The sequence below is a fragment of the Corvus hawaiiensis genome, chromosome 4 (genome assembly GCF_020740725.1).
Source record: "Corvus hawaiiensis isolate bCorHaw1 chromosome 4, bCorHaw1.pri.cur, whole genome shotgun sequence".
NCBI classification, from domain to species: domain Eukaryota; kingdom Metazoa; phylum Chordata; class Aves; order Passeriformes; family Corvidae; genus Corvus; species Corvus hawaiiensis.
The window spans coordinates 24,479,693-24,503,483 of NC_063216.1; the positions used below are offsets into that span (position 1 = coordinate 24,479,693).

At 45.0% G+C, this 23,791-nt stretch overlaps 1 protein-coding gene across 1 annotated transcript in view; it reads right to left on the bottom strand.

Moving 5' to 3' along the window:
- PAH (phenylalanine hydroxylase) overlaps positions 1–15,958 on the bottom strand; it is a 35,701-nt gene extending 19,743 nt beyond the window's left edge. The window contains exons 1-3 of the mRNA XM_048302403.1: positions 15,818–15,958; positions 11,581–11,688; positions 1,117–1,300 (exon numbers count right to left, since the gene is read on the bottom strand). Coding sequence (XP_048158360.1) covers positions 1,117–1,300; positions 11,581–11,688; positions 15,818–15,859 — 334 coding nt within the window. The 5' untranslated portion in view covers positions 15,860–15,958. The remainder of the gene's footprint in view (positions 1–1,116; positions 1,301–11,580; positions 11,689–15,817) is intronic.
- Positions 15,959–23,791: the final 7,833 nt, after the last annotated feature.

The window sequence follows — 23,791 nt, forward strand, 5'->3', positions numbered from 1 at the left end:
TCAGCAATAAATTGTTCCCGTTTCATACTATTTCTGAATTACTGAAACTAACAAACAAATACAAGTTATCCTCTCAAACAGAAGGGGATCAAGTCCCTTTTTGAAGCACTGACAGGATAATCTAGCTCAAAAACTCCTTTGATCAACACAGTAACATGCAGTGAAATCCTAATCCTACAGCTGACCACAGAAGTTTTTACTTCTGTGAGGTCAGAATTTCACATGCAAGACTTTCTTGGATGATATTTAGAGCTGTATCTCTGACTCTCGCATATGTTTATAAAAAACTTTATTATTTAATAAAATTTAATATGAACTTCTTCATAGTAACTGGAAAAATTAATGTTAAGCCCTGGTAGGTGCTGTAGCTTTCTTCTGGAGATAAAAAAGCCCCCAAAAGTGAACCTCTTCAATCTGACACGATCATAAATCACCTAATCAACCTTTTGTCCCCTTGTCTCACGAACAGAGAAAACTGACTCCAAAGAGAATCTGCCTTCTTCTTTTTCATCTTCAAATGTAATGTCATGGGTAGGACACAAAGGAAACAGTAAAAGGATTACCAGCATTGATCTCAAGAAGGTATTAATGTCCTTTCATGTTGTTCCTAGGAAGGAAGAGGAAGATCCAGACCAAAAGTATTTAAAGTCTGAAATCCTATTAAAATCACATCTGTTATCTGAAGAGGCATTTAAGTAAGTCTCAGACTATCTGCTGGGCACCACTGCACCAAGCAGCCTCAACTCCAGTAAATCTCTGAGAATTAGAAGCATGAACAACCCACAAAATCTTTCCTTTTTTCCCTCCAAAGGCAGAACTGCAACTGACCTCCCTGGGATTTCTTACAGTAATGGAGAGTTAGTCCTGTTCCCACCAAACTGGATGGCAGAGCATCCTCTAGCTTCCCAGAAGACCTAGTCAGAAGCATGGCAAAAAGTTTACACTGACAGAAAATCTCCAAATGAAAAAGTTTACAGTATAGGAAAATTAGGCACAGAGAGGGAAATGTAGCCATAAAGATCCAAGAGGATCTCCATCACTACAGGAAAAATAAGTAATTTCAGTATGTGACATGAATAGTCCACATCAATGTTAACCTTGTCAGCGCATCCTTACCAGTGTCCTTCTTCTTTGTCCGTGAAAGCTCATGGACTGTTGCTCCAATATCACTTCTCAAGGACTTGATGATCGCGTCCAGTGCTGGGACATTCTTGCCTTCCAAGTTAATGAAGAATTCATACTCATCTTTGTTGAGACGGGAAGGTCGGGACTCAATGTGGGTCAAGTTTATGCCTTTTTCCTACGAGAAAGAGAAAATTTGGTCCCATGGTTTTTGGGGGAAGGAATATGACATAAAGACTGGATAAATACATGTGTCAGTCAACAAACCATACTGTACAATCCAAATAAAAGTACACACTCGCCTCTTGTGGCCACTGGACTTGAGGACCTTCACAGCAGAGAGAGAACCAGAAAGGAAGAATGAGAAATATGTGGGATTCACCCTTGTCCAGAGCACTATCACAAAGAATATGCACTAGTTAAGGCTTAGAGAAAGGTGGAAGCAGGATACAAATTGTAAACAGGCTTTGTATTGTAAACAGCAACTCCAGTTCCTCAAGTACATAATGAGAGCTTGTCTGTGTTGACAAAGACTTTTCCCCAGGATCAACACAGGAAGTAGGCATTCCACCTGTAGAGTACCCTCTCATGGGAAACTGAATGCTGTATTGATGAGCATCTTGAAAGAAGATTGGACGAGCAAGCAGCTGGGCACCCTGTGAGATAAGCTTCTGCAAAGCCACCTGCACAGTTTCCAGGGCTGTGAGCAGCTGTTGGGCAGAGATCCAATGGGAAACATGGATCTGCACCAAAAAAGGCAGCCCAGGTTTGTGCAAATAAAAAAATAGGTGATTCAAACCACAGAGTTGCTGAGGTTGAACAGGACCTCTGTAGAGCAGCAAGTACAATAATCTGCTCAGGTTGCCTGAGCAGATTGGCCAGGGCTATGTCCAGTCAAGTTTTGAGACTCCTCAGTCTCTCTGGGCAACAGCTCACAAGTTTAATCACCCTCACAGAGAAGAATTATTTTCTTTAGTGCAGAAATTCAAGTTCTGTCTCGCCAAATATCTCTGCTGACCATCAGCAGTCTCTTAGCTCTGAAGAAAGAGATCATTGGCAACTATAGCACTCACAACTACAGCCAGTGGGAACCCGACCTCAGACATGCTGTTGTGTTGATGTGTAAGCAACAAGTAGCTAAAAATCCTATTTTTCCAACAAAAAAGTAAACAAAAATGTTGGGGTCTCCCCCTCCTGCCATGTGGTCCTGGGAGAGGGGCCCTGGGGGGAGGCACGGGGTTTCCCTGCGCCTGCTCAGCCTCGTTCCCCATTGGTTGTTTCGTGTTTCCCGGCACGGGCAGGGACCCTCAGGTCCCGTGATTGAGCAGTTCCCCAGCAGAGCCCCAGCCATGCAGCTGGAGAAATAAACATCTCTGAAACATCTACCAAGAATCAGTCCATAGATATTTCTTTCCATGGGCCTCGTTGTCTGATACACGTGTTGCAGTATTCCCCACTGTAACACAAAAAAAGTCCAGGAAAACAAAAAAGACCAGGAAAAAAACAAAACAGAAAGTCCAAAAGAAAAGTCCAGCAACATCTTCCCCAGTTAACTGAACTCAAATATTTTCTTGAGCACTATAATTTGAATATAAAAATGCTGCTTGGTTTGTTTGGGTTTTTCTTCCTTTTTGAGAAAAACCTTATAAACCGGTTTCAGTGGACACTGCATGCCATGGCCAGGTCTGGGCTTTTGTCGCCTGGGAGGAATATACAAATCCCTGGAGGACATCTGGGCCTGAAGATCACAGAATCATAGAATCATTACCCACAGAAGAGTTAGAGGGGTTGACACATGGTGCTCAGCAACCCTAGAGAAACTTTCGTTTTTCTTCTTTCAAGCTAAAGAAGACCCCAAACTACATGGGGTGAGGTATTGGCCCTGCTGGTGTCAATGTCAAACCCCCTGCTACAGTGGGGTCAGGATTTCATCCATGAAGTAACACTGTGAGGATCTACTTTTGACCTACAAGGAAGAAAAAGGGAAGATTTTTTTATCTGTAAATTCCTCTTTCTGAGCCTCTTTAGGGTTTTCTTTGCTCCTCTCAGTTCTTGCACAGTGCAGGAGGGCATCTGGCCATCAGCAGCAAAGGCCTAATTTACTCCTCCACAAAAGGCAGTTCATTCCTTGGTAGGAAATGTATATGTCATTCCTCTGTTTCCTGAGCACTGCACACTACAGATGAACTCAAATTGTTTGGCTAGATACCAATACAATGAGTTGAAAAGGTCAAAAGCACATTCATCAACTGCTGCTCTCGAGAGATGCCGTCCTCGCAGAGCCGTCTGCGGGAGAGAACGGCCACCACTGTCCTTGGCGCTGGGGACAGTTTGTTTTAGGCCTGCAAAGCCTGTTTCCCAAACAGACTGCACATTGTATCCTCTGCATGGTGAGGCACTGGGAGCTCCTGACAGAGAGCAGGCAAGGGAGCTGCTGTGCCTTTGCTGTGTCTCATCATCCTCATCATAAAAGTTTTCATCCTTATGCCTTGTCTGCATCTACACTCTTTTAGTTTAAAACCATTACCCCATGCACCATCACAAAAGGCCTTGCTAAAAACCCTGTCCCCATCTTTCTTTCTTGTAGGACCTCTCTGAGTACTGGAGGGCCACAATAAGATCACCCCAGCACCTTATCTTCTCGGGAAGAGAAGGCTCCTTAACTTCATCCCTTTGTTTTTTGATCAGGTGACCTTTCTGCTGTACCAGCTCTCCAGTCAGGCTCAGTGAGTAGCTGCACAGATGGCAGTGTCCCCAAAATGAATGGAATGATGGAGGGGTTGGGAATGAAGAGATAAGCTGCAGGGTGGGCGTGAGGCATGCTTAAGGCAGCAGGAGTATGAGTACCTCTCAAACTATCACAACCTAGGACAGTGAGAAAAATGGGGGGAAAAAAAGAAGATGGAGGAAGGAGCTCATGGAGAGAGTGACCTCCTTTCTTACACCTGAGAGAAGCAGCACAACAGCTGCCCACAGAGCATCAAGCTGCTTTGCTGTTTATTTGAGGGATATCTGCCACTCAGCAACGTGCAGAGCCAACCTGTTACATCTTTGTGCCATGGCTTCAGGACCTCACAACAGAGAAGCTGAAGGGAGAACCCTTCTGGTGACTGTTTTTAGAGCAAGAATCCAGCAGCATATGTCCAGCTCCCTGAACTGACGCTCCTGGAAGAATATGTTCTTGTGTGCTGTGCCTTGCTACTAAGCCCTTGATTTCAAAATATATACAGTGGCTCTGTTACTAGAGTTGCTTTACAAATCACAATTTCATTCTAGGCCAACTACTCCATCTAGTGTTTAATCTTCATAGTTTCATATTGTTCACTTTTCTGTAGCCTTGATGTTGCCAAAGCTTGGAATTACATCCATTTTCTCACAATAGTTGATGTTTTATTTAAAACTCCAACTTCTGGAGACAGACAGTTACCTAACAAAGGAGAATGGGGGCATTTTTTTGGTTTAGTTGTACATTTGGAACAGTTATCAATCTCTATCTGTTTTTTTAGTAGAGTTTGAAATCTTGACAATGGATGCCTTCAAAAGTCAGCTAATAAAAGTTATTTCAGTTCTATGAGCTATTTTTTGTTTATGGAACCTAAATCCCAGCCTAACACCTTTGGAAGATCTCAACTGTCATATGTTTGTGGCTGGATTCACACTTGAACTATTAATATTGATCTCTTCTGCCCTTCCCGTTTCAGAGCTGGTAGGAATCAGATGAGCCCGTAGATTGAGATTAGATGTGTCTTTGCTGAATTCACCCCATCATCCATTGCAGCTGCAAAGAGCTTTGAGAGCAGACTGGTACTTTGCTCCTTCTCTTCAGGTTTATGACCAATAGAGAGGTAGAGTCTCTCCTCTGTGGACACATCCTGTCATACAACCACATGTCTGCTGCAGTGATTCTGTGTCAGTAGAGAGGAGGGGTAGCTGTTCACCTTGCTCTGTTTCAAAGCAGTCTACTAGGCCATTTCTAACATAAATTTTGCAAGTGTTAGCAATTCTGAACAGATTTTGCACTGAGGATTGAGGGTAGCATTAGGCATAACAACTAATAGAAATTACAGGAGTATAGTACTGACAGATCCCTTGAAGTTAGTCACTCCCAATTTCTTGCCTTTTTTCTTAAAACCCGCACTCCTAGGGGTAGAAGAACTCAACTTTCATTATTTTAATACCCAATTTAACAGTACCTCTATCACTGCCCATTAGAGAAGGAAGTCTCAAGACATGTTCTCGGAGCTCAAAAATCAAGCTAGAATTAGTCCTAACCAAGTCAGAAGGGGGTAGCAATACAAATATCAACTTAAAGCACAGACAGTAGTGGATACAGGGAGGAGATTGCCCATGCTCCTCCCTGCCTTACCTCACAGTGCTGGATCTCAGCCTTGGCTGCCTCTCAGAGTCTGTGAAGAAGCTCCAGCCCCTTGCCCAGGTTATTCCAGTTATCCCATCCTGACCGAGCGCCACTTAGGCTGCAGCTGCCCCACATCAGTAATCAGACTGGTGTTACACTACACCAGCAGTCTTGCAGTGATCCCTGCCAAGAGAACTTAGTGCCACCCTCTGCTTAATGGCCTGGCCACTGGGAAAGGAAAGTTGTGTGTTCAAAGCTACACAGGGAAGCTTTCAGTAAGGATGGATACTTTCTGGAAATGTTATGGGTTACTACTTCCCATGACACACACACATCCTTCTGTTTACTTATTACTAAATGCTCCTATGCATGGCTCTAAAACTAAGTACAGCTGTGAAATCCAGCTGCAGCTTGTTTTCATGACTGTTGTCATTAAGTTTGGCTTCATCAGGAGACCCCACACTGTTACCAGATGAAGAACTTTTGACAACACTGTGGTGCCACTAATCAACATTTAGTGAGAATCTGGGTAAAATATCCAAGAATAAGGATTTTAGTTGTACTTCCTGATACCAAAAATAAAAGGTGAGATTTTTTTAACCCTTGCCATGAGCTAGTTCAGGGTTTCCTGAAGGAGGACACTTTCAAAAGCACAAGTATAAGCTCAGTGCTTAATATTCATAGATGAGATGACTTAGGAAGTTACAGGAAGTTACAGCCACGGATTCCCAAGGCAAAGGCAAAGGCAACCATCAGCTTTACTGGCCAAGGGCCTGTCTACTTCTCAGCTAAAGACAGTGCTTCCCCATCTTCTCCTTCACATCTGTCAGGGTCTTCCTTCCAAGCTCATGGAAGAAAAGTGTCCCAGAGCAGGTCCCTGCCAGCAAACAGCTCCAGAAGGCAGCTGGCCCTGGAGCAGCCCCTGGTGTCCATCATTCAACACTTCTCCTCCAACCCTAAAATTTGGTGTGACACTTGCAGCACAGTCTGGCTACAAAACGTGAAGCAAGACAAACCAAAAACATGTGACAGCATGTGGCATTGCACAAGCACCTGTGAAGAGGCCATTCTTCTCTTTAAATCCACATTGGTTTAGTAGAAGTCCTGCTCTTGTGGCCCTAGGAAGAGGAGGGATAAGACCAAGGATGGAGATTTGGAGCACTGTAATGAAATGATAGTAGCTGTGCATATGTACAGTATAATGAAAAAACAATCTTGGTAGGGGCAAGCCTGGCCTGTTCACCTATTGCTGTGGACACTTCCAATGCACCCCCTGGCCAAAGTGACTGTTTTATTCCCCTGATTTGGAAACAACCCAAACCACCGCGGAGCCAATACCTTCCCGGGGGACAAAGAGAGGACAGTCACATAGGACTTTCTGTGGAATGAAGTTCCTAAAGAGAAACAGAGCCCAGTTACCTCTGCTGACTCTGAAAGTGCCAGGTTTCATTTAGTACAGCCTCTTACTCCCATCCCATCCTTCCATGGAGCAGTAATTTACCCCCATGGAGCAGTAACTTACCCTGGGAGCAGGAGTATTCAGTGCAAATCAACTTTTTTTTTTTTTTTTTTTTTGCTTTTGAGCTAGACCCCCACCCACTGATGGCTTTACCTTGTACTGAAGTCCTGCTCTGTATCTGAGAAAGTCCCATCAGGGAAGAAAAAATTGAATGGTCCTCTCTGAGAATGGGTTGAGCAAATTTGTAATGTATTCCAATGTTTGCCACTTAAAATATCTGATGATCTGCTACTTGTAAATCCATCAGAAAAAGAACTTCAGAGAAGATTAATGTGTTCACAAATTCATGTGGAAAATCGGCAATTGAAACTGAAGGCAATCCTTTTTGTATATGGAAATTCTTATTTCTGGTATTTTTAATGATGAATTTAACTACAGAAAAGCCAGTCTTTGAGGGGGAACGATGTGGGGGTTTTTCTTCACTTTTTTTTCCTTTCAGAATGAACTTTGTTGTTTAAAAAAGTTACCTCAATTTCAATAGGCTTTTATCACTACAGACAAATAAGTATTTCTACCAAGTGTAACACTTGGGTCAACCCAAAGTGCTCAGCTTTGCTTTTTCAGTTTTGATTAGAAACCTGGAAGATTTCTCTTTTCTTGGCCTCAACTTCTGCTCAGTACATTTTTGATGTGTCCAGTGAATCAAAAAAGAAACACAATTTCATGATGACTGTTCTGTCTTCCTGATTTTAAGCATGATATTTTACTCATGTGTGCTATTCTGTTTCAGATGAAGGTATTTATTCAAGTTTTGGCTGCCTAGCTGTCATCTTCTACAACACAAATAAACAGCACATGGCTGCACCAAGGAGTACCGCAGTGTACAGCAGATCCCATTAAAATGAAGTTGGTGTAAAGACCCTGCTGGTGGGTTTGTGCTGTCTCTACAGCCACCCTCAAGCCTGCCACAGGGACAGAGGTGGCAAATGGGCTTTTCAAGTGCAAAACAATTGGGTTTGACAAGCAAAAAGTAAATGTCTGCCACATCCCAATATACAAACAGAGCAGCTAGGGTGGAAGCAAAGTGGATTCAGTTTTAACAATCTGCTTATTGGTGAGGATGATTGAGCTGCTATCACTTTACAGCACATCAGAGTGTGAGTCTGGCCCTACAGACACATCTCTCCACAGGACAGATGAAGAAGAACTGCAGGAGCTGTACTGCCAGCAGTGGCATAGAGCACTCCAGGAGGAACAGATTCATGCAGTCAGGAGAGGATTCACAAGGAGAGAAGAGACAAGAGCCAGGGATCAGAAAAGCTTAGAAGCCTGCTGAGGTCTGGTGTTCAGATGGATCTTCCTGAGTAAACATAAGAAAAAAGTGGAAACAATCAAGTATGTTTTGGGCATAAAGCCAGCAGACATAAAGAGCTGAGTACATTGAGGAGATTCCTCAGGCAAAAAACCTTCAAGCCACATAGGAAAATCAACAGTTGTCACTGTAGCCACATACTTGTATGCACTGGGACCTGAACAGAAAACTAGAGTTTGGATCTTTGAGCAAAAAAAGAAATGTGAGAGCGTGCAGTACTCTGTCAACTGCATGAGCAGCCCTGAAGGATGCTTGAGTAGGACAAACATTACTGTTTCCACAAAACACATTGGAATTCTCTTAAACTTGGTGTCTCAGAGGATGGAATTCTGTGCCATGAGCACTTCACAGCCCTTAGCCTTGTGCCTTCCCCTACCTTCAGTCCATCCTGGCTCCCATAATGGGGGCTCACCCCTTCCATCTGGGCTGTGTTTGGACACTAATTCCTTTCCTGGTTGGTGTGCCCCGTGGGTGAGTACAGATTCCATCTGCCATGATGCTTGTTGAGCCAGAAGTCCTAGACCTCATGATATAGAGGTGCAGACCCAGGCTAGAGCACACCAGAGCTCCCTTTGGGCTCTTGCACAACAAGCTGTGATAGGAGCTAAAGTCTGGCAAGTTTCACCCCAGCACAGGAGTAGGACATGGGCAGGATGTGAACCTGGGAGCGCACAGCAGGGAGGGTCTCAAGAGTGGCTGAACAATCCTGCCAGAGTAACAAATTTTTTTTTCAGTTCTTAAACCAAGGAGAGGATGAACCTTCCCAGGTCAACATGGACACCTCCTCTACAGAAAGGCATCCTGTGTGCTCATGGCACCTCAAGATCTCTCCTTTCTTTAGGCATCCCCTCAGTTCCCTGTGTCTCACTCTGGATCTTTCATCCATGCTTGCTTCCCTGGTAGAAAGGGTTTATTTTCAATTCTTTCATATTTGCAGCTCACTCAGCCCTCTTCCTCTCCCCTTCATGTCCCAGAGTAGTTTTACAGACTGTCTAGACAAGAGGCAAAATCCTCAAAGCCAGTGCTGGAGGCACCGTCCCTTAGACCACTCCCAAATCCGAGCTGGGAGGAGAGGGTTGAGCTGTGCTCTCTGCCTGCATTCTCATTCACGAGTGCCCCAGAGAGATTCCAGGAGTCTGGGCAGCTCCCAGCCTCAGCAAGGAGCAGAGAGTTTACAGACATGCAACACATGGCCATCAGCACTGGCAGCTGCACAAGGTGTGGACCCCCTCCATGAGGTCAACAATTGCAGTGCCATATCTGCTCCTGGGAACAGCCTGATCCCATTCTGTGGTTTGTCAGTTTTCTCTTTTCCTACTTCATGCAGTTGCATGAGGCCATAACAGCCAGAGCAGCCATCCTCATATCTCCTCTTGTGATGCCCCTCTGAGACAAACCCACCGCATTTCCACAGGCCAGCAACAAGTTGGTGACACATACCTGGGGACAAGGCTGGGTATCTCCCTGCCCAAGGAGCCCACCCACAGAGAGTCTGAGCTAACTCCTGTAGCATCTCACAGTTGATGTTATTAGGCAGTGAAGGAGTACAAGATGAAAAAATTCTCTCAGGCTCTTCCTGTTTGTTCCTATTCACCTGCATATCACATATTTTCCCTGTCTATGCTGTGGATGAGCACAAAGTCTGTGTCTCTGGGGCACCATGGCTATGGCTCAAGTGGAAAAGGGGGGAGGTTATCTCAGCTGTGCATGTACATAAGACTTACACCTCTGTGCAGCTCTTGGAACGGAGTTAGAACAGCCCACAGACTGCTCTGGCTTACACCAGGAATTCACTAACAGCCCTGAGGAGCTGTTCTTGTACTATTAAATCCCATCCATTCACCTCCCCACTACAATGCCAGATGTAAAACTGATAAAAGAGCACCTATGCCAGGTCTCTTGTCAAGCCTTGGTGCTGGAGGAGACTGAAAATTAGCACAGAAAGCATTGGCTTTGTTGGGATGGAAAACCAAGTGAGTTTGGGAAACCAACGAACCCCTCAGAGGCCCTCAGGATCACAGGGTAAAACCATGATTCAGATGGTCTAGCTGCAGTATCTGCTTTGGGGCAAGAACAATCACGTCCAAAGAACTGGATATTTCTCTCTTTCCTATACTAGTTCTCCCAAAACTTTCTCTTTAGAGCTGATAGCACTTTAGTTAGTAGACAGCAATGCATTTAATGAGATAATATCAACAGCCTCCTTAATTCACTTACAGACATGCACATCACTGACATATGGACATTTTCCAGGACTGTATCACAGTGGTCAGTTCACAGATTTAGGCTTGCTCTGCTGTTGTTGGTGTGAGTGTCCTTTTATCCTAATGAATCAAATATGTCCTGTAACTCATAATTATTTTTCCTTTACCAATAACACACAACCTTTCATTTCCCAGTAAATTCAATTTATGAATGGAAAATATGCAGGCCACAACTTCTTAGAGTGTTCTAAAGAAATCACTGTTTTCAGGCACAACTATTACATGAAAACAAAAAGCCACAGAACCAATATAACAGTGTATTTGCTCGGGAGCACAGAGAACACAGCTGTGTGTGTTGCAACACAACCATCCTGCATTTCAAGGATTTTGTGCTTTTCAAACAACATTCATGACATCTGGGAAATATTTCTGCAAGAATAAAGAGGCACACAATGTCCTGAAAGGTAAATGGCTCCTTGTTTCCCCAAAAGCTTTCCAAATCACTCAGCATAAGTTACTGAGTCCCTTTGGTGTAAAAAAAAGTCCTGTCACTTTTATGCTGTTCTGTAGGTACCCTCTACCCACTCTGTAGAAGTGCTGCAGGTGGGAGCTGATAGAATTTTTTATATCAGATTTGTTGAGGAGGACAAGAGCTAAGAGGTGCCCCCAGCAGAAATACCTCATGCAACATGCACTGTCAGTCACATGGCTCACATGCAGGGTATATTTGCCTTACAAGTTATAAGGCAAATTATTTGGTTAAAAGTCAATCTCACGTCACAGCCCAACTCACTCCCACCTGTTACTAAAGCAGTTATGATGAAGTATTTCCCTCGTAAGTTGGAAAAATGCATTTTTCCCACCCTTGTGTCAGTTAAAGATAGAGGTTTTCATTTTAAAAAGCTACTTCTGCTCCAAGACTTTAAGGGATTTTAAGCCCAGAAAAGAAATGCAGGCTGCTTTCTCCTGCAACAGCAATGAAATAGAACCACAAACACAATCTCAAAGACCCCAAGAAAATGTTGCTGCCATACAAAATTGTAAAGACCTGAAGGAAAATATTTACCTCAAATGTGCGCAGGACTTTAGCCAATGCCCCAACTTCTTCTTTCAGAGAGAAAATCAAAGAAATCACACCATTTTTATTGGAGGAGTCTTCAATGTACCTAGATTCCTGAAAGGAAAGAAAAAACACACAAATAAAAATGATTAACATTCACCCTAGTGAGTTTTGCCTTTCTCCATTCCCCTTTTGCACAGCACCAGCAATGCAAAGAGGGTATAAAATAGCTCTAAGTGGGAATCAGGGCAACCACTGCTGCCAGAAGCAGAGCAGATCTCAGGTTGCTCTGATTTATGATGGTAGAGATACAAATCCCTTCCCTCAAACTAGAGCCCTTGTGAGAGCAAGGTAGTCAAAAAGGACATGCAAATAGCCTAATATTATCTTTGCCTTGCTTCACCTCTCAGGGATGACCGGAAATATTACCCCACTTTGGTTTCAGCTATAGTGCAAATTCCTTCCCTCAGGCTTCCTTTTCATCAACACTCAGGGTTAAGCAGAGCAATGTAGATGAGCTCTGTGCAGAGGTGCAGACCATGATCTATGTTTCCCTTCAGTTCTGCTTGTACCTTCCAGGCATCCCCAGGAGCAAAGTAGTATTCACAGGAAGGATATGGAAGGTGATTTTAAAACAAAATAACAACATCAAGGAAAGAAAATAAAAGGCGGAAAAAAAAAAAAAAGAAAAATGTTGGAGCAAACATTTAGATCTTCCCTAAATCCCACCATGAGTAGACTCAGGGCAAAATGTGGTTTTGTTTGTTTGTTCCCTTTCTCTCATTGATTTTCTGCTCTGCAAATTCCAGTACTCTCAAAGGTTTATTTTCATTATCTTCATGGTTCTCATTACTAGAATGTCTTTGCATGTCTCTACATGTGTTTCTTTTCACAAAAGCCCTGTTAAGCAGGGAAGAACTATTTCACCACTTCAGAAACAGGAAACTGAGCCCTGGAGTGGAAGCAGATCTTAAAAGCAATCTGGGTACTTGGCATGGCAGGTAAATGCTGCTGAGATTTCAAGAATCACTTAATTTTTCTGATATCAGAGTAAATTTGATGCACAACCATCACAAACTTTTGGAGGTCACATTAGTGTCATATTTGCTTGTTTGTTTTATTTTTTGACCATCTACTGGCCTCAGACAAATTGCCTGTGGTTGGTATTTCAAGGATCACACAGACATCTGCAACACAGATGGGTCCTGGTGTAACAAGTGCTGGGCTAAAGCTATGTTCAAGATACCCATTCAAAAATTCTTTATAAACATCTGTATTTTCACTCAGAGTCTGTCCTCATTATGGCTACTGCTCAATTGAACATATAAATCAGATTTTAAAGAGTCCCAGTTCCCAAATATTGTCCTCAGTAAAGACAGCCTTTGTAGAAGACAAATTAATGATCTAATCCAGCTGCCCTGAAGCCATAAAGTTCTTGGTGGGCCTACATGTCCTGAGGCAGAGCTATGAAGAGCTGCCTTCTTTTGTAAAGTAAATAATTGCTGATGCTTCGAGTTGTCTCCAAGGCTGCTGCTAACAGACTGGCCACACATTTTTCTATCTGGCTCTGTTTCCAGAGGCTGTGGTGTTTTCCAAATGACTTCCAGCTTTATGAGGGACCTCTAGTGGGAGCTGTAGTAGAAGTGCTGGCTTTATGTACCAGAAGGAAGATTGCCACCTGTTCACTTGTGACACTTCCTGCAGCATCTCTGTGTCTCCTGAGTCCTCATCCAGCCAGGGAGTCAGCCCAGCTCTTACATGGGGAGGACCAAGAGGAAAAGCAGCTGGAAGTGATGTGTCAGCTGGCTAATGAAACCCATTTACACCTCAGCAATCACAAGGGAAAACATGACAGGAGTCTGGCAAAAGTCAAAACAAATGTCTGTACTACTGAAATTTTATGATAGTGTGACCAAAACTGTCATCTCAAATACTGTCCATGCATTGCTTTTTCCTTCTGTTTTCACCCACCACAGCCAAAACTGATCTTAAGGACAGAACTGGCTCCACCACTGTCTGTCCAATGGATTGAGATTTTGGTTTTCACTGTCTGCAATGAAACTGCTCTAAAAGGCATGCAGCTATATCTTTTAAATATTCTTGCCAAGTCATGCCGTGAGGACCAACTTATATGACAGATTGATTTGAATGTGTGTGACAAATGAAGAATTTGTGGTTTGGATACTTGCAGGGGATATAATGCAAAGTTGAAGTCCTGCAAGGTAATTCTGATAATAATTATTGATCCCTTTGTACAACGAGATTACATAAAAAACTTTTCCAAACTCATTGGTATCTAGCCTTGATTTGTTGAGATCAGCTGCTTTAAATCTGTCCACAATCATTTTCCCACTCTTGCAAATTGATTTATACTGGTGCTTAAGAGAAAGACACATTGCAGTAGGGAGCAGGCACTAATGCCATAAACAGCCTCGTAATTGCTTAACTTCTTGCACACCTGCATACGCACTCAGTTCACTGGAAGGTCTTTTAACAACCATCAGTTCACACCTGAGAGGTGATGTCACATCTCTGAGAGGTGACATCTTTAATTGCAAAGGGGGAGAAGACTAAAATTACTGCTTTCCTGATACCCAGTTCTTATCAGTATATATGGGGGCAGTGTGCATCAATACAGTACACTGCAGGCAAACCTCAACACATGCACTGGAGGTGATACACAGCAGCACAAACACAACATTATTGTTGAGCTTTTTCTACTACTTATGCATACTTTTAACTGTTAAACAGCTTTCCCATTCCCATTCTCAATTTCCCATTCATTTTGGACTTTAACTTCTCATTCCTCAACATACATGAAGGAATTGCAGCTTTAGGGTAGTTTAACTCTTGTGTTACTATTGTGATTATGATTCAGAGTTGAAGAAATAATTTCATTGAAAATAAAATTGTGTGTTGAAATTTTGTCTCTGATATGTATATGTGATTTATAAATATATTGTGCAATGAATTCAGCTCTATTTTTCTTCCAGCTCTGGTTTTTTTCTAGGAAGTAAAATAAGAACCAGTTGATGAGCATGAAAAACCATTCCTGGACCTAATACAACCTCAAAGAAAGTCATATGTAGATGCAAGAATAGGCTTACCTGAGCACAAATCTGCATTTTTAGTTAACCACTTTGCACATACATTGATATTGCCTTTCTGACACAGGTGACAGTATTAGGAGTCAATAACATAATCCTGTCAGCTTTCTAATCTGTTGCTGAGACATTTAGCTAAAGCCCTTCAGAGTGAATTCCAACACTGTTAAAGCCAGAGAAAGTTTTCCTTGCAATTTCAGGGACATAAAATTTTCACCTCTGCGTTGTAAAGTTCAAACTTACTAGATATGCAAAATAGTAGGGGAAAAAAAGGGGAAAAGTATTTCAAATTAGAAGATTCCTAAGTTATTTGTGAAAATAGAACTAGCTTCCAAGGCAGATTTCTTAAGGCATTTAAATGCTGATCACCACAGTTATCATTGGAACCAAGCAATTACACAAGTATGATAAGCAGCAAGGTGAGACCCTAGAGAAATGTTGTGGGAGTTCAACCGCAGCACACAAAGCAGTAGGAATAGAGGCTTCCTTGGCATCTCTGCTCTTAAAAAAATAGAAGCCCCTTTTTTTGCACATCTCATGCAGCTTGTCTCTGGCTTCGGCAGCATTGCATAGGACACATAAGTGCAGAATTCAGTCCTAATAATTAACCATGCTGGCCTTAGGTTACATCACTTACCCCTGCAGTAACATCAGTGCCTGTATTCAGAAGGCACGAACTTCAGACTTTCCTGTATTTCCCAAAGCAAAGAGTTCAAAGTCAAGCAGTAAACATTAAAAAAGAGGACATCAGAGTCCCAAAATTTAACAAAAAGCCCCGCCAGAAAAGAACATAACTTCATCTGTTTTCCTTTAACAAAAGAAGACAGATTTCTTTCATCACATACATTTAAGACCTTTAATAAGCTTCTGATTCTTTCTCTTTGCCATGTATGCAAGGATACTGTTGCAATGTTTCTTTGCATTCTCACTGCACTCTTGTGAGCACAGTTAACAGCAGACAAGTACAGGGGCTGCCAAAAGTGTTCACGTACTGAAAAGCATCAAGACAGGCCACCTTGATTCTTCCCTTCTTGGGTCACACTGCATCTCAGAGAGTGGAGGACAAGAACAGGAGCGCAGGAGTGAGGCAGGACACCCCTCCACCTCTGCAAAAAGCAGGCAGAGATCCCATTGCTTACCTGGAAAGGGTCACCACTCATTTTGCAGTGCTGTGAGTCCATGTTGCAGAGGCAGCAATGCCCACACAGGGAGGCCCTTTCACTACAGCAGGTAAAGCCTTCTGACCTAACTGCAGTGGCCAGAGATCTGTGCAAAGGTATTTAAAGTGGAGCAAGCAAGGCAAAGCCATCCCCTTCCCCAGCTCCCTCCCCTGGACGGCATGCCAAGGGGGCGTTCTCCCTGCATGCCCACCACACCCACCCCTGGCACACGAACCAGCCACTCCACGTCGGCCATCCCCTACAAGTCCCACGCCTGCGTGGAGAGACTCTCCAGCAGATTGTTTCTATCTGCACTCAACGTGGATGAGCAGCATGCTCTGAATTAACAGCGTTCCTCCTCCTGATCAACATCAGCTGTTTTCATTTCTTCACATCAACACATCGTTTTCAGTTCAGCCTCCTGCCCATTTCTTCCCGCTGCAGCTGTGTGCTCAGCCTCAGGTGGGATTCCCTTCGGGGTCACTCCCCTTGAACAGACATCAGACGTTCTCCAGGATCTACTCTTTGGATGTCAAACGCCAGGCATGGAAGGCTCTGGCAAAGCACAGCTGAGGGTTTTGTCCTTTAGCAGGGCCTCTGGGTCTGCTTCCAAAGAGGTCAGAGAGCAGGAGACATCGCTCCACTCACCAGACATTGGAGAGACACGCAGTGCGAGGGAAGCATGAAACAGGAGTTTCACACACTGGGATATGAGCCAGAACATGGGGAAAGGGAAGAAGGTAAAGGAAGGAAAGGAGCAGGCAAGAGTAGGTCAGAGCTCTAGGGCAGGAGGATGTAGAACTGCAGATGGTGTGTGTGTGCCTGCATATAGTGTCAGCCATGGAAAGCACAAGGGGAAGAGGGTGGGGCACATAAATGATTTCAGGGAAGGTTAGTAAAGTACTGATACAAAAGAGCCCAGATTTGGTTTAATAAGAGTCACGAAATGGGGTAAGAGAAATTGGAAAGCTGTAGCCTGATATCAGAGGGCGGGTGAAAAAATGAAGCAACTAGGCAAGTATCTCTCTTGCTCTTTGGGAAGATGAAGTCTTAGACAAATTGTGTCAAGGCAGGTGATCTTGCTATATTTTCCTGATGAAGACAAATTGTCTTTACAGTTCTTTTATCCTTGAAGGAAGCTCTACTACACACACCTGTGGCAACTCAGATTGGTGAACACTAGCGAAGACTTACTGTGAATTGTTCATACATGTAAAATCCAGTAGCCTTACAGTGGGGAAACTGAGTGGAGCCATTTTCATGGTTCTCGGTCCAAATCCATGTTGAACCCCATGACTGTGGAGCCAGCATCCATCCCACTGAAATGATCAACTATATAACATGCACCTGAAGTAACTCAGAGTTTTGGGTGCAAATACATACATTTTTCAGAAGAGCTGCTTCTTTGTGCATCCTGAAACTGCATGTAGGGATAGAAAGTTAATTTCTGAAGTGATCAGCAAGCCTGTGGTATGGGCTGGCAGGTCAAGATAGACAGCCAAATGTGATGCACACTAAATACACTGGACCCTGCTGACATGGCAGTAGGACAGGGCAAGGAAAGATGGAGCGGTAGGGGAAAATATCCCCAGTAATTGCCAGCAGCATATAAACTACTGTTTAACTACTCAGCCAGTAACTTCATTAAAGTAGCCAGTATTTTGTATCCTGTGTTTGTGCAGCACAAGGCATAGCCCTATCCACGATAGGGACACTGAAGGCCACCTTGGAAAAAAATAACAGTGAGATGAGGATGGTGACAACACTGATTATAGTCCCTGTGCAGGACAAGACAGACTCCAGCAACTAGTCTTGTTTACTTTCCCCACCCACCATGCCTTGCCACCTGGTGTATTTTCCAGTGAGATAAACTATTCTTTCATCTGTTTGTGCCTTCCTCTTTCTTTCCTTATCCCTTTTCTTTTCACTAAACTTTCATCTCTCTCTTTTACTTCTTTGTGGCTTTTACATGCTCTTTGTTTTTCTCTTTTTCCATCCCTTTTCTTATGTATGTTCACTCTAGCTAACGGTAATGGCAAGACAAAGTAAAATATCAAATACCCAAAATAATGCTCATGCCAAATCACTGTAATTATGTATTTTGCCTCCTCCTACCCCCCTGCTTTTTTTTTTTGTATTTATTTTGCAAATTTCTCTCTTACCCTCATTGTTATACAACCATAATAATATTGCCGGTGTATTGCCACCAGTTCACTCAGTCTGCATTGTCAGAGGTTGCCTGGTAGCAAAAGGCACTGGCTGGAGGAAGCAAAGCTCCATCTTGCCAGGAGGAATTCCAAAATTCTCCTGTTTTGGAGCAAAGTGGTGTGTGGGGGTGTGTGAGTGTGTGTGTGCTCAGTGACGTTACTCTAGGAATATGCAATTGCATCAGTGTCTGTTACCTTGGGCCATTTCGGAGTCCAAATTGCTGGAGCTTCCCTGTCCTCTTTGAAGTACTAGTTCAGCATACCAAGCATCAGTTCATCCCCCTGCAGTGACACTGCCAACCAGGTTTTCCCACTTGGGTTTCAAGTTTCCTCATGTGCCTGATTCTCCAGCCCGTGTGAGCACCTGAGCTTTAAGTCTGTTTGTCCTGCTCTGGGCTTTTGCTGCAGCGCTGTTCAGCCCCTCTCCTTTCAACCATATGCAGATATGCACTGATGTCCCACCTTGCGTTTGCCTAAAAATACGTTCTTCCTCAGAAACACAATTTCTTTGGGTACACACACATACGCACGTGTCACATGCATCCCTTTCTGGCTGTGCTCTCAGCCACAGCTCACAGGGCTCTTCGCGCTGAAGTTGGCAGGCTCTCCTGGCCAGCACGATGCGAGTTCAAGGGGCCACGGACTTTGGCTGCTTTTCAGACTGCTCTTTGCCGCCCTTGCCTTTAGCCAGTATTTGCAGACTGGCAGCTTCCCTGGAGCTGTGAGTCTTCGTGTCTGGGCAAGGATGTTCCTTCCTGTGCCAGGACACTGTGCCTATCCTTGGCCTGCAGTTCCCTGCCTTCCCTCCTGGTTCAGGATGTCCCAGTAAATGTGAGGGAGCAGTGAGCAGTGGAAGAGGAATTTTCTAGTGAAAACAGAAGCTGGCGGGAAAAATTCCCAAATGAGGATTCCATGAATGTTTCAGGTGGTTTGTGTGCGTGTGTGCACGGCAGGGGGCCATCCCGCTTATCAGTATCGTGAATGCATTTACCAGAGGTCTCAGGGTGCTGTAGCTCTCCTTTACACCCCAGACACGCAGGATTTCCTCACACCTCCCTCTGCTTCGTGGTGGCAAAGCCGCCCAGCCATATCCCCTCTCACTGCAGAGCCGGGCTCCCCGAGACCTCAAGGCTTTTTTGGCTGCACCCCATCCATCCCGTCCCCGGTGGATTTCCCTGACTCCTTGCCGCCGGGGCACGGGTGGCCGGGAGGTGGCACTGTGTCCTCGCGGCAGAGACGGCTGGCGGGCGCGGGGGATCCCGGCTGTCCCCGCTGCCTGGCCTCCCCGGGAATAGGGGGGGATCCTCTTCCCAGCCTGCGCAGGCATCACCCAAACCCTCTCCTACCCTTCCTGCCAGGGGACCACTGCTTCGGAGGAGAGGGGAACAAACTACCCCCCACCCAAAAAATTCAGCTCTCCAAAAAGGGGCGATGGGGATATGCGGGGGGGCAGTCCGGTTTGATTTATACCCCGGGGCTGTGACGGACGTACAACTCGTGGCCGCACAATGGGGCCACCCGGCAGAGCCGGCAGCGAAGGACCCCGCTCCGCGGGCGCGGAAGGCAGGGGAGCAGCGGCGGGACCCGCGGGAGCTGCGGAGGAGAGAGCGGGACGGGGCCGCGGGGGGAAAAGCTGCCTCGGCGGCTGGCTTGGTTTGGGGGGGGGTTTCTCTGGTTTTTTTGGGGGGGTTTTTTGCAGCCCTATATGCAAACTGTCACTTCAGGTTAGCGCAAGACCTGATGTAGCTCATTAGCATGAGCTGTATCTAATATGCTTAAAACCTCTAATTATTTATTATGCGCTAATTGGCAGCCCAAAAAATGTCTGCGAAGTGATGAGTGTTCATCCCAAGACGCCTTTTGAGGAGAGTTCAGCAGTGTCCCTGGTCAAACGTCATTTTTAGTTCTTCATTGGGGCACAGGCTTTATTGCTCTTGTAGATGATGCAACACCAAGAAAACTCGAACTTGCTATCCCGATAAACAGCCTCCTCCACTCTGGGCAGGATGGGCAACAATTACTCAAGAATAAGGTTTAACGCTAAAGTTCTTATTTCCATAAAGGGATGCTTAGGAAGAGGCATTAAATTTTATCAAGTATACAAAAGTGCAAAAAAACGGTCCTTCAAAATTACTTACCCAAAGGAACATCTCGCCTTTTCAGGAGAAAATCACTTTCCTGACTTCTAAAAGTAGCAAATTTTGAAAATTATATTCACGTGGAAACTGTTTCAAAATAAGTTTACCTCTCTGGGGTTGACCCCCCCACACTCCCTTCTAAGTGCCTCTTTTTTTTTTCCTTCCAAGTCTGTATTATGTTTCTTCGGGCAGCACCAACTATTTATTTATCTTTATTCTTTCTGTCTTTCTTTTCATTCATTATTCGCTCTCCCTCTCTTTTTTCCCCCCTTCCTTGTGTGTGTGGCTTCTCGGTCTGATCTGTAGCTTGTTACCACCCACTGCACGCTCTCTCCTGCAGCCGAGGTGTTTCTATACAAACTTCAGCGTCCAGTTGTCATATTAATTATTACACTGAGTAATGACTGAAATAGTCAAAATAAGGGGAGACTCAAGAGAGCTTTTTCTTGCTGCTCAAAGATTCAGCAAAGAAGCCTTGCAACAAAGCACTAATTGGTCCCCAGAAATACTCTGACAAGGCATGGAAGATAGGTTTCATAAAGCCCAGCAATTGTGAAGGGGGAAAAGATCCTTGAATAGACCCCACGCTTCTTTTCTAAACTCTCTTGCTGAGCAAAAAATGGACTGCTTCTTGAATACTGGACTGATCTTGAATGCTATACCCAGCAGAGAAAAAAATGCACCATTTATTGTAAGTTTTTTTCCAGCTATTCATGTGTTCTATGTGGAGAATAAGCTGGTTTTGTTTACCATGAAAGACCTTTTACTTTATTTTCACTCTTGGGGGGGAAGCTGGAAAGGAGAGGGGGAGGGCGAGGGGAGGGAGAGAAACACATGTGCCCAAATCCAGACGAGCTGCCTACTGTAACAAAATGGAGTGTAACAAATCCTACAGAAGTCCCTAATGTATCGATTCTTTGAAGATCTATATAGATTAACGACTTTCGTTCTGCTTTTCCAAGACAGCATTTAATCATAACGTAAATGGCCTTTAAAAAAGAAAAGAAGTGGGAAGAAAAAAAAAAAAGCATACCAGAGTAGGTATTTTTTAAAAAAGGCAAGGACTTCAAAAGACCTTATGAGTGTGGCTACAATTTAGGCACACAAGAAAGTCACTATAACATAAGGAAAGTTCAAGATTTAACAAATAAATAAACAAATAAATAAATAAGACCAAAATAAAAGTGCCACATGAAAAGGGCAAGGGCTATTTATCATTATATTAGAATTAAGAATTTTAAGGTGCAGGTGCAGGACTGTGCATAGGACTGGATGGAGGCAGGGGACCTTGGAACAATATTTATTATTTAGGAATCTGGTCCCTTACTCTGCACAGTGAGCAGAGCCCCAGAGCCCTTACCCTGCGCAGTGAGCACACAGAGGAGCTGGTGAGATTGGAATCATCTCAGACATGAGGGGTGAGTTTGTTCCCAGGTGGCAGTGAGTGGAAAAGGACCATGATGAGACAAGGGAGGAAAAGGCTCGGCCCCCCTCATCCATCCCCCCCACACACACATACCCTGACCCAGGGTAGCCAAATGGGTACAGGGCCACGGAGGCACAATTACAGGAGTTACACTTGGTGACCTCTGGGACTCATAGGTTTTGCCTTTTTAAGAGCCCTCTGAGACTGGAGAAGAAGGGACCCGGAAATTCCAGTCTCATACTGCCACTTCCAGGAAAAAGGGCAGGGCTGTCCCTATGTGCTGTTTCTACACCAGTTCTAGAAATGGGCTGCTCCAGAAGAATTAGTCTGTTTAAATATATTTATAGTTTACAGGGCTGCAATTAATTTGATATTTCTGTTAGCACTTCCCAAAGTCACAATGCGGAGCTGGTGATGCAACAACTGCTTCCAGTGCAGTCAGTTCTGACATCAGACAAGGGATGTTGAACAAACCATCCAGAAGACTTGGAACTGCCTGGAAAAGGGAGAGCTGGCCAAACAGGAAATACAAGCAAATACGTTATCCTGCTAAGGTCTGGTTGGCCTGCCCAAGAGCAGATAAAATAAGTTAAAACATTTCACATGTGATGAGACAGTAGGCTAAAAGTCAGAAACTGGTCTGTGATCAGTGAAGAGGCCCCAAATAAATATTACCACACAGAACTACTTCACATTTTTCATCACACCTGCATTAAAAGCCAACATGTTAAAAAACTACTAAAACACTAGTTAGCAGGTGCACATTAAGGTTCTCCTGTGCTATGTTTCTGGTTATCACTGTTTAAACTCACACACACAGCCAGGGTCAGGGATCCAGTGGCAGATGAGAAGTGATTCCTGCAGCTCCAGGCTGCTGTAATTGAGGTCAACAACAGCACAGGGCTTACTTTTGCAGTAATTTCCACCGAAACCTGAACATGGACCCTGCAGGTCCCCTCCTTCCATGCTTTGGAGCTGCTGTGAGTAACCAGGGATTAAAGCCACCTGCCAGGGACTTCCTAGAGCTGTAATATGACCATGGCAAGACTGTCATACCATGGCTCTGCTCTTTTTAGTGGGTTAGAGAGCACACATATGAGTTTGCAGAATAGAAAGGTGCAGAGAGAAGTGGAAGTGAGACAGAGCTGAAGAAAATGTGTTAAAGGTTTCAGAAAAACACGGATATGTGAAAGGCAGGAGGGCAGGGAGAGAATGCCAAGATCATCATTATCCGGTGCTGAGCCTGGTCATGTCTCCCAGGCTGCCTACACCCCTGCAGCCCCAAGGGTCAGTGTGACCCCCAAGGCACACCAGCCTCAAACTCTCAGCACCTCAGTGCTGCTTTTCCTCATTTGGTCCTGAACCACAAGTGAGACTCCACCTGGGAGGAGCAATAATTTCCCCTGCATAGGCCGGGTCCATCCTGACTCCCCAGTTACAAGCCAATGCCATTGCCTGCTTGGAAAGCTGGTGACCTACTTCCACATTGTGGGGTGCAGTGGGAGGAGCAGGGGATCAGTAGGTTCCCCGGGACCAGCAAGCAGACTGTGTGGCCTGGGAAATGGGATCTGGCAGTGAAGGGCGGGCTGGCTGCACACCTGCCGGCTCTGCCCAGCACACCCATAATTTATGAGACAAACCTCCTCTCTCCCTGTGCTGGACCTTACAGGGACCGTCCGCGTGGGACGTGCTCAAGACTGGTTTGTTTTTCCTCTCCTGACAGGCTCACCCCATGGTGCTCAGCATTCCAGAGGGGTAATTCAAGGTGACTTCTCCCGAGAAATCTTTACCCTGCCCTGCTCTCAGCCGTCCTCCTCCTATCACCCAGCCCGGCTCACCCGCCGTTGTCGCTGGCTAATAGAGCCATCAGGCCGTCCGCGGGGCGTGTGCGGGGCCGGGCACACGCGGCGTCGGCCGCTGGAAGCGGGCGGGGGGGGGGGACGACAGCCCCCGGCGGTGGGTCTGGGACACTCACGGAGCTCAGCCTGGCAGCGCTCGGTGAGCGAAGGGAGCGATACCAGGCGTCCCGGTGCTCTCTAGGCACAACGGGAAGCCGAGGTCCCGCACACGAAGTTTCCCTTCCCGGCGGCCCCTGAACGCGCCGCGTCCCGCAACGGCAAGGGCGCTTCTCCCACGGGGGCGCACCGCTCTGCCTGTTCACGCCGCGGGACGCCCCCGTGCC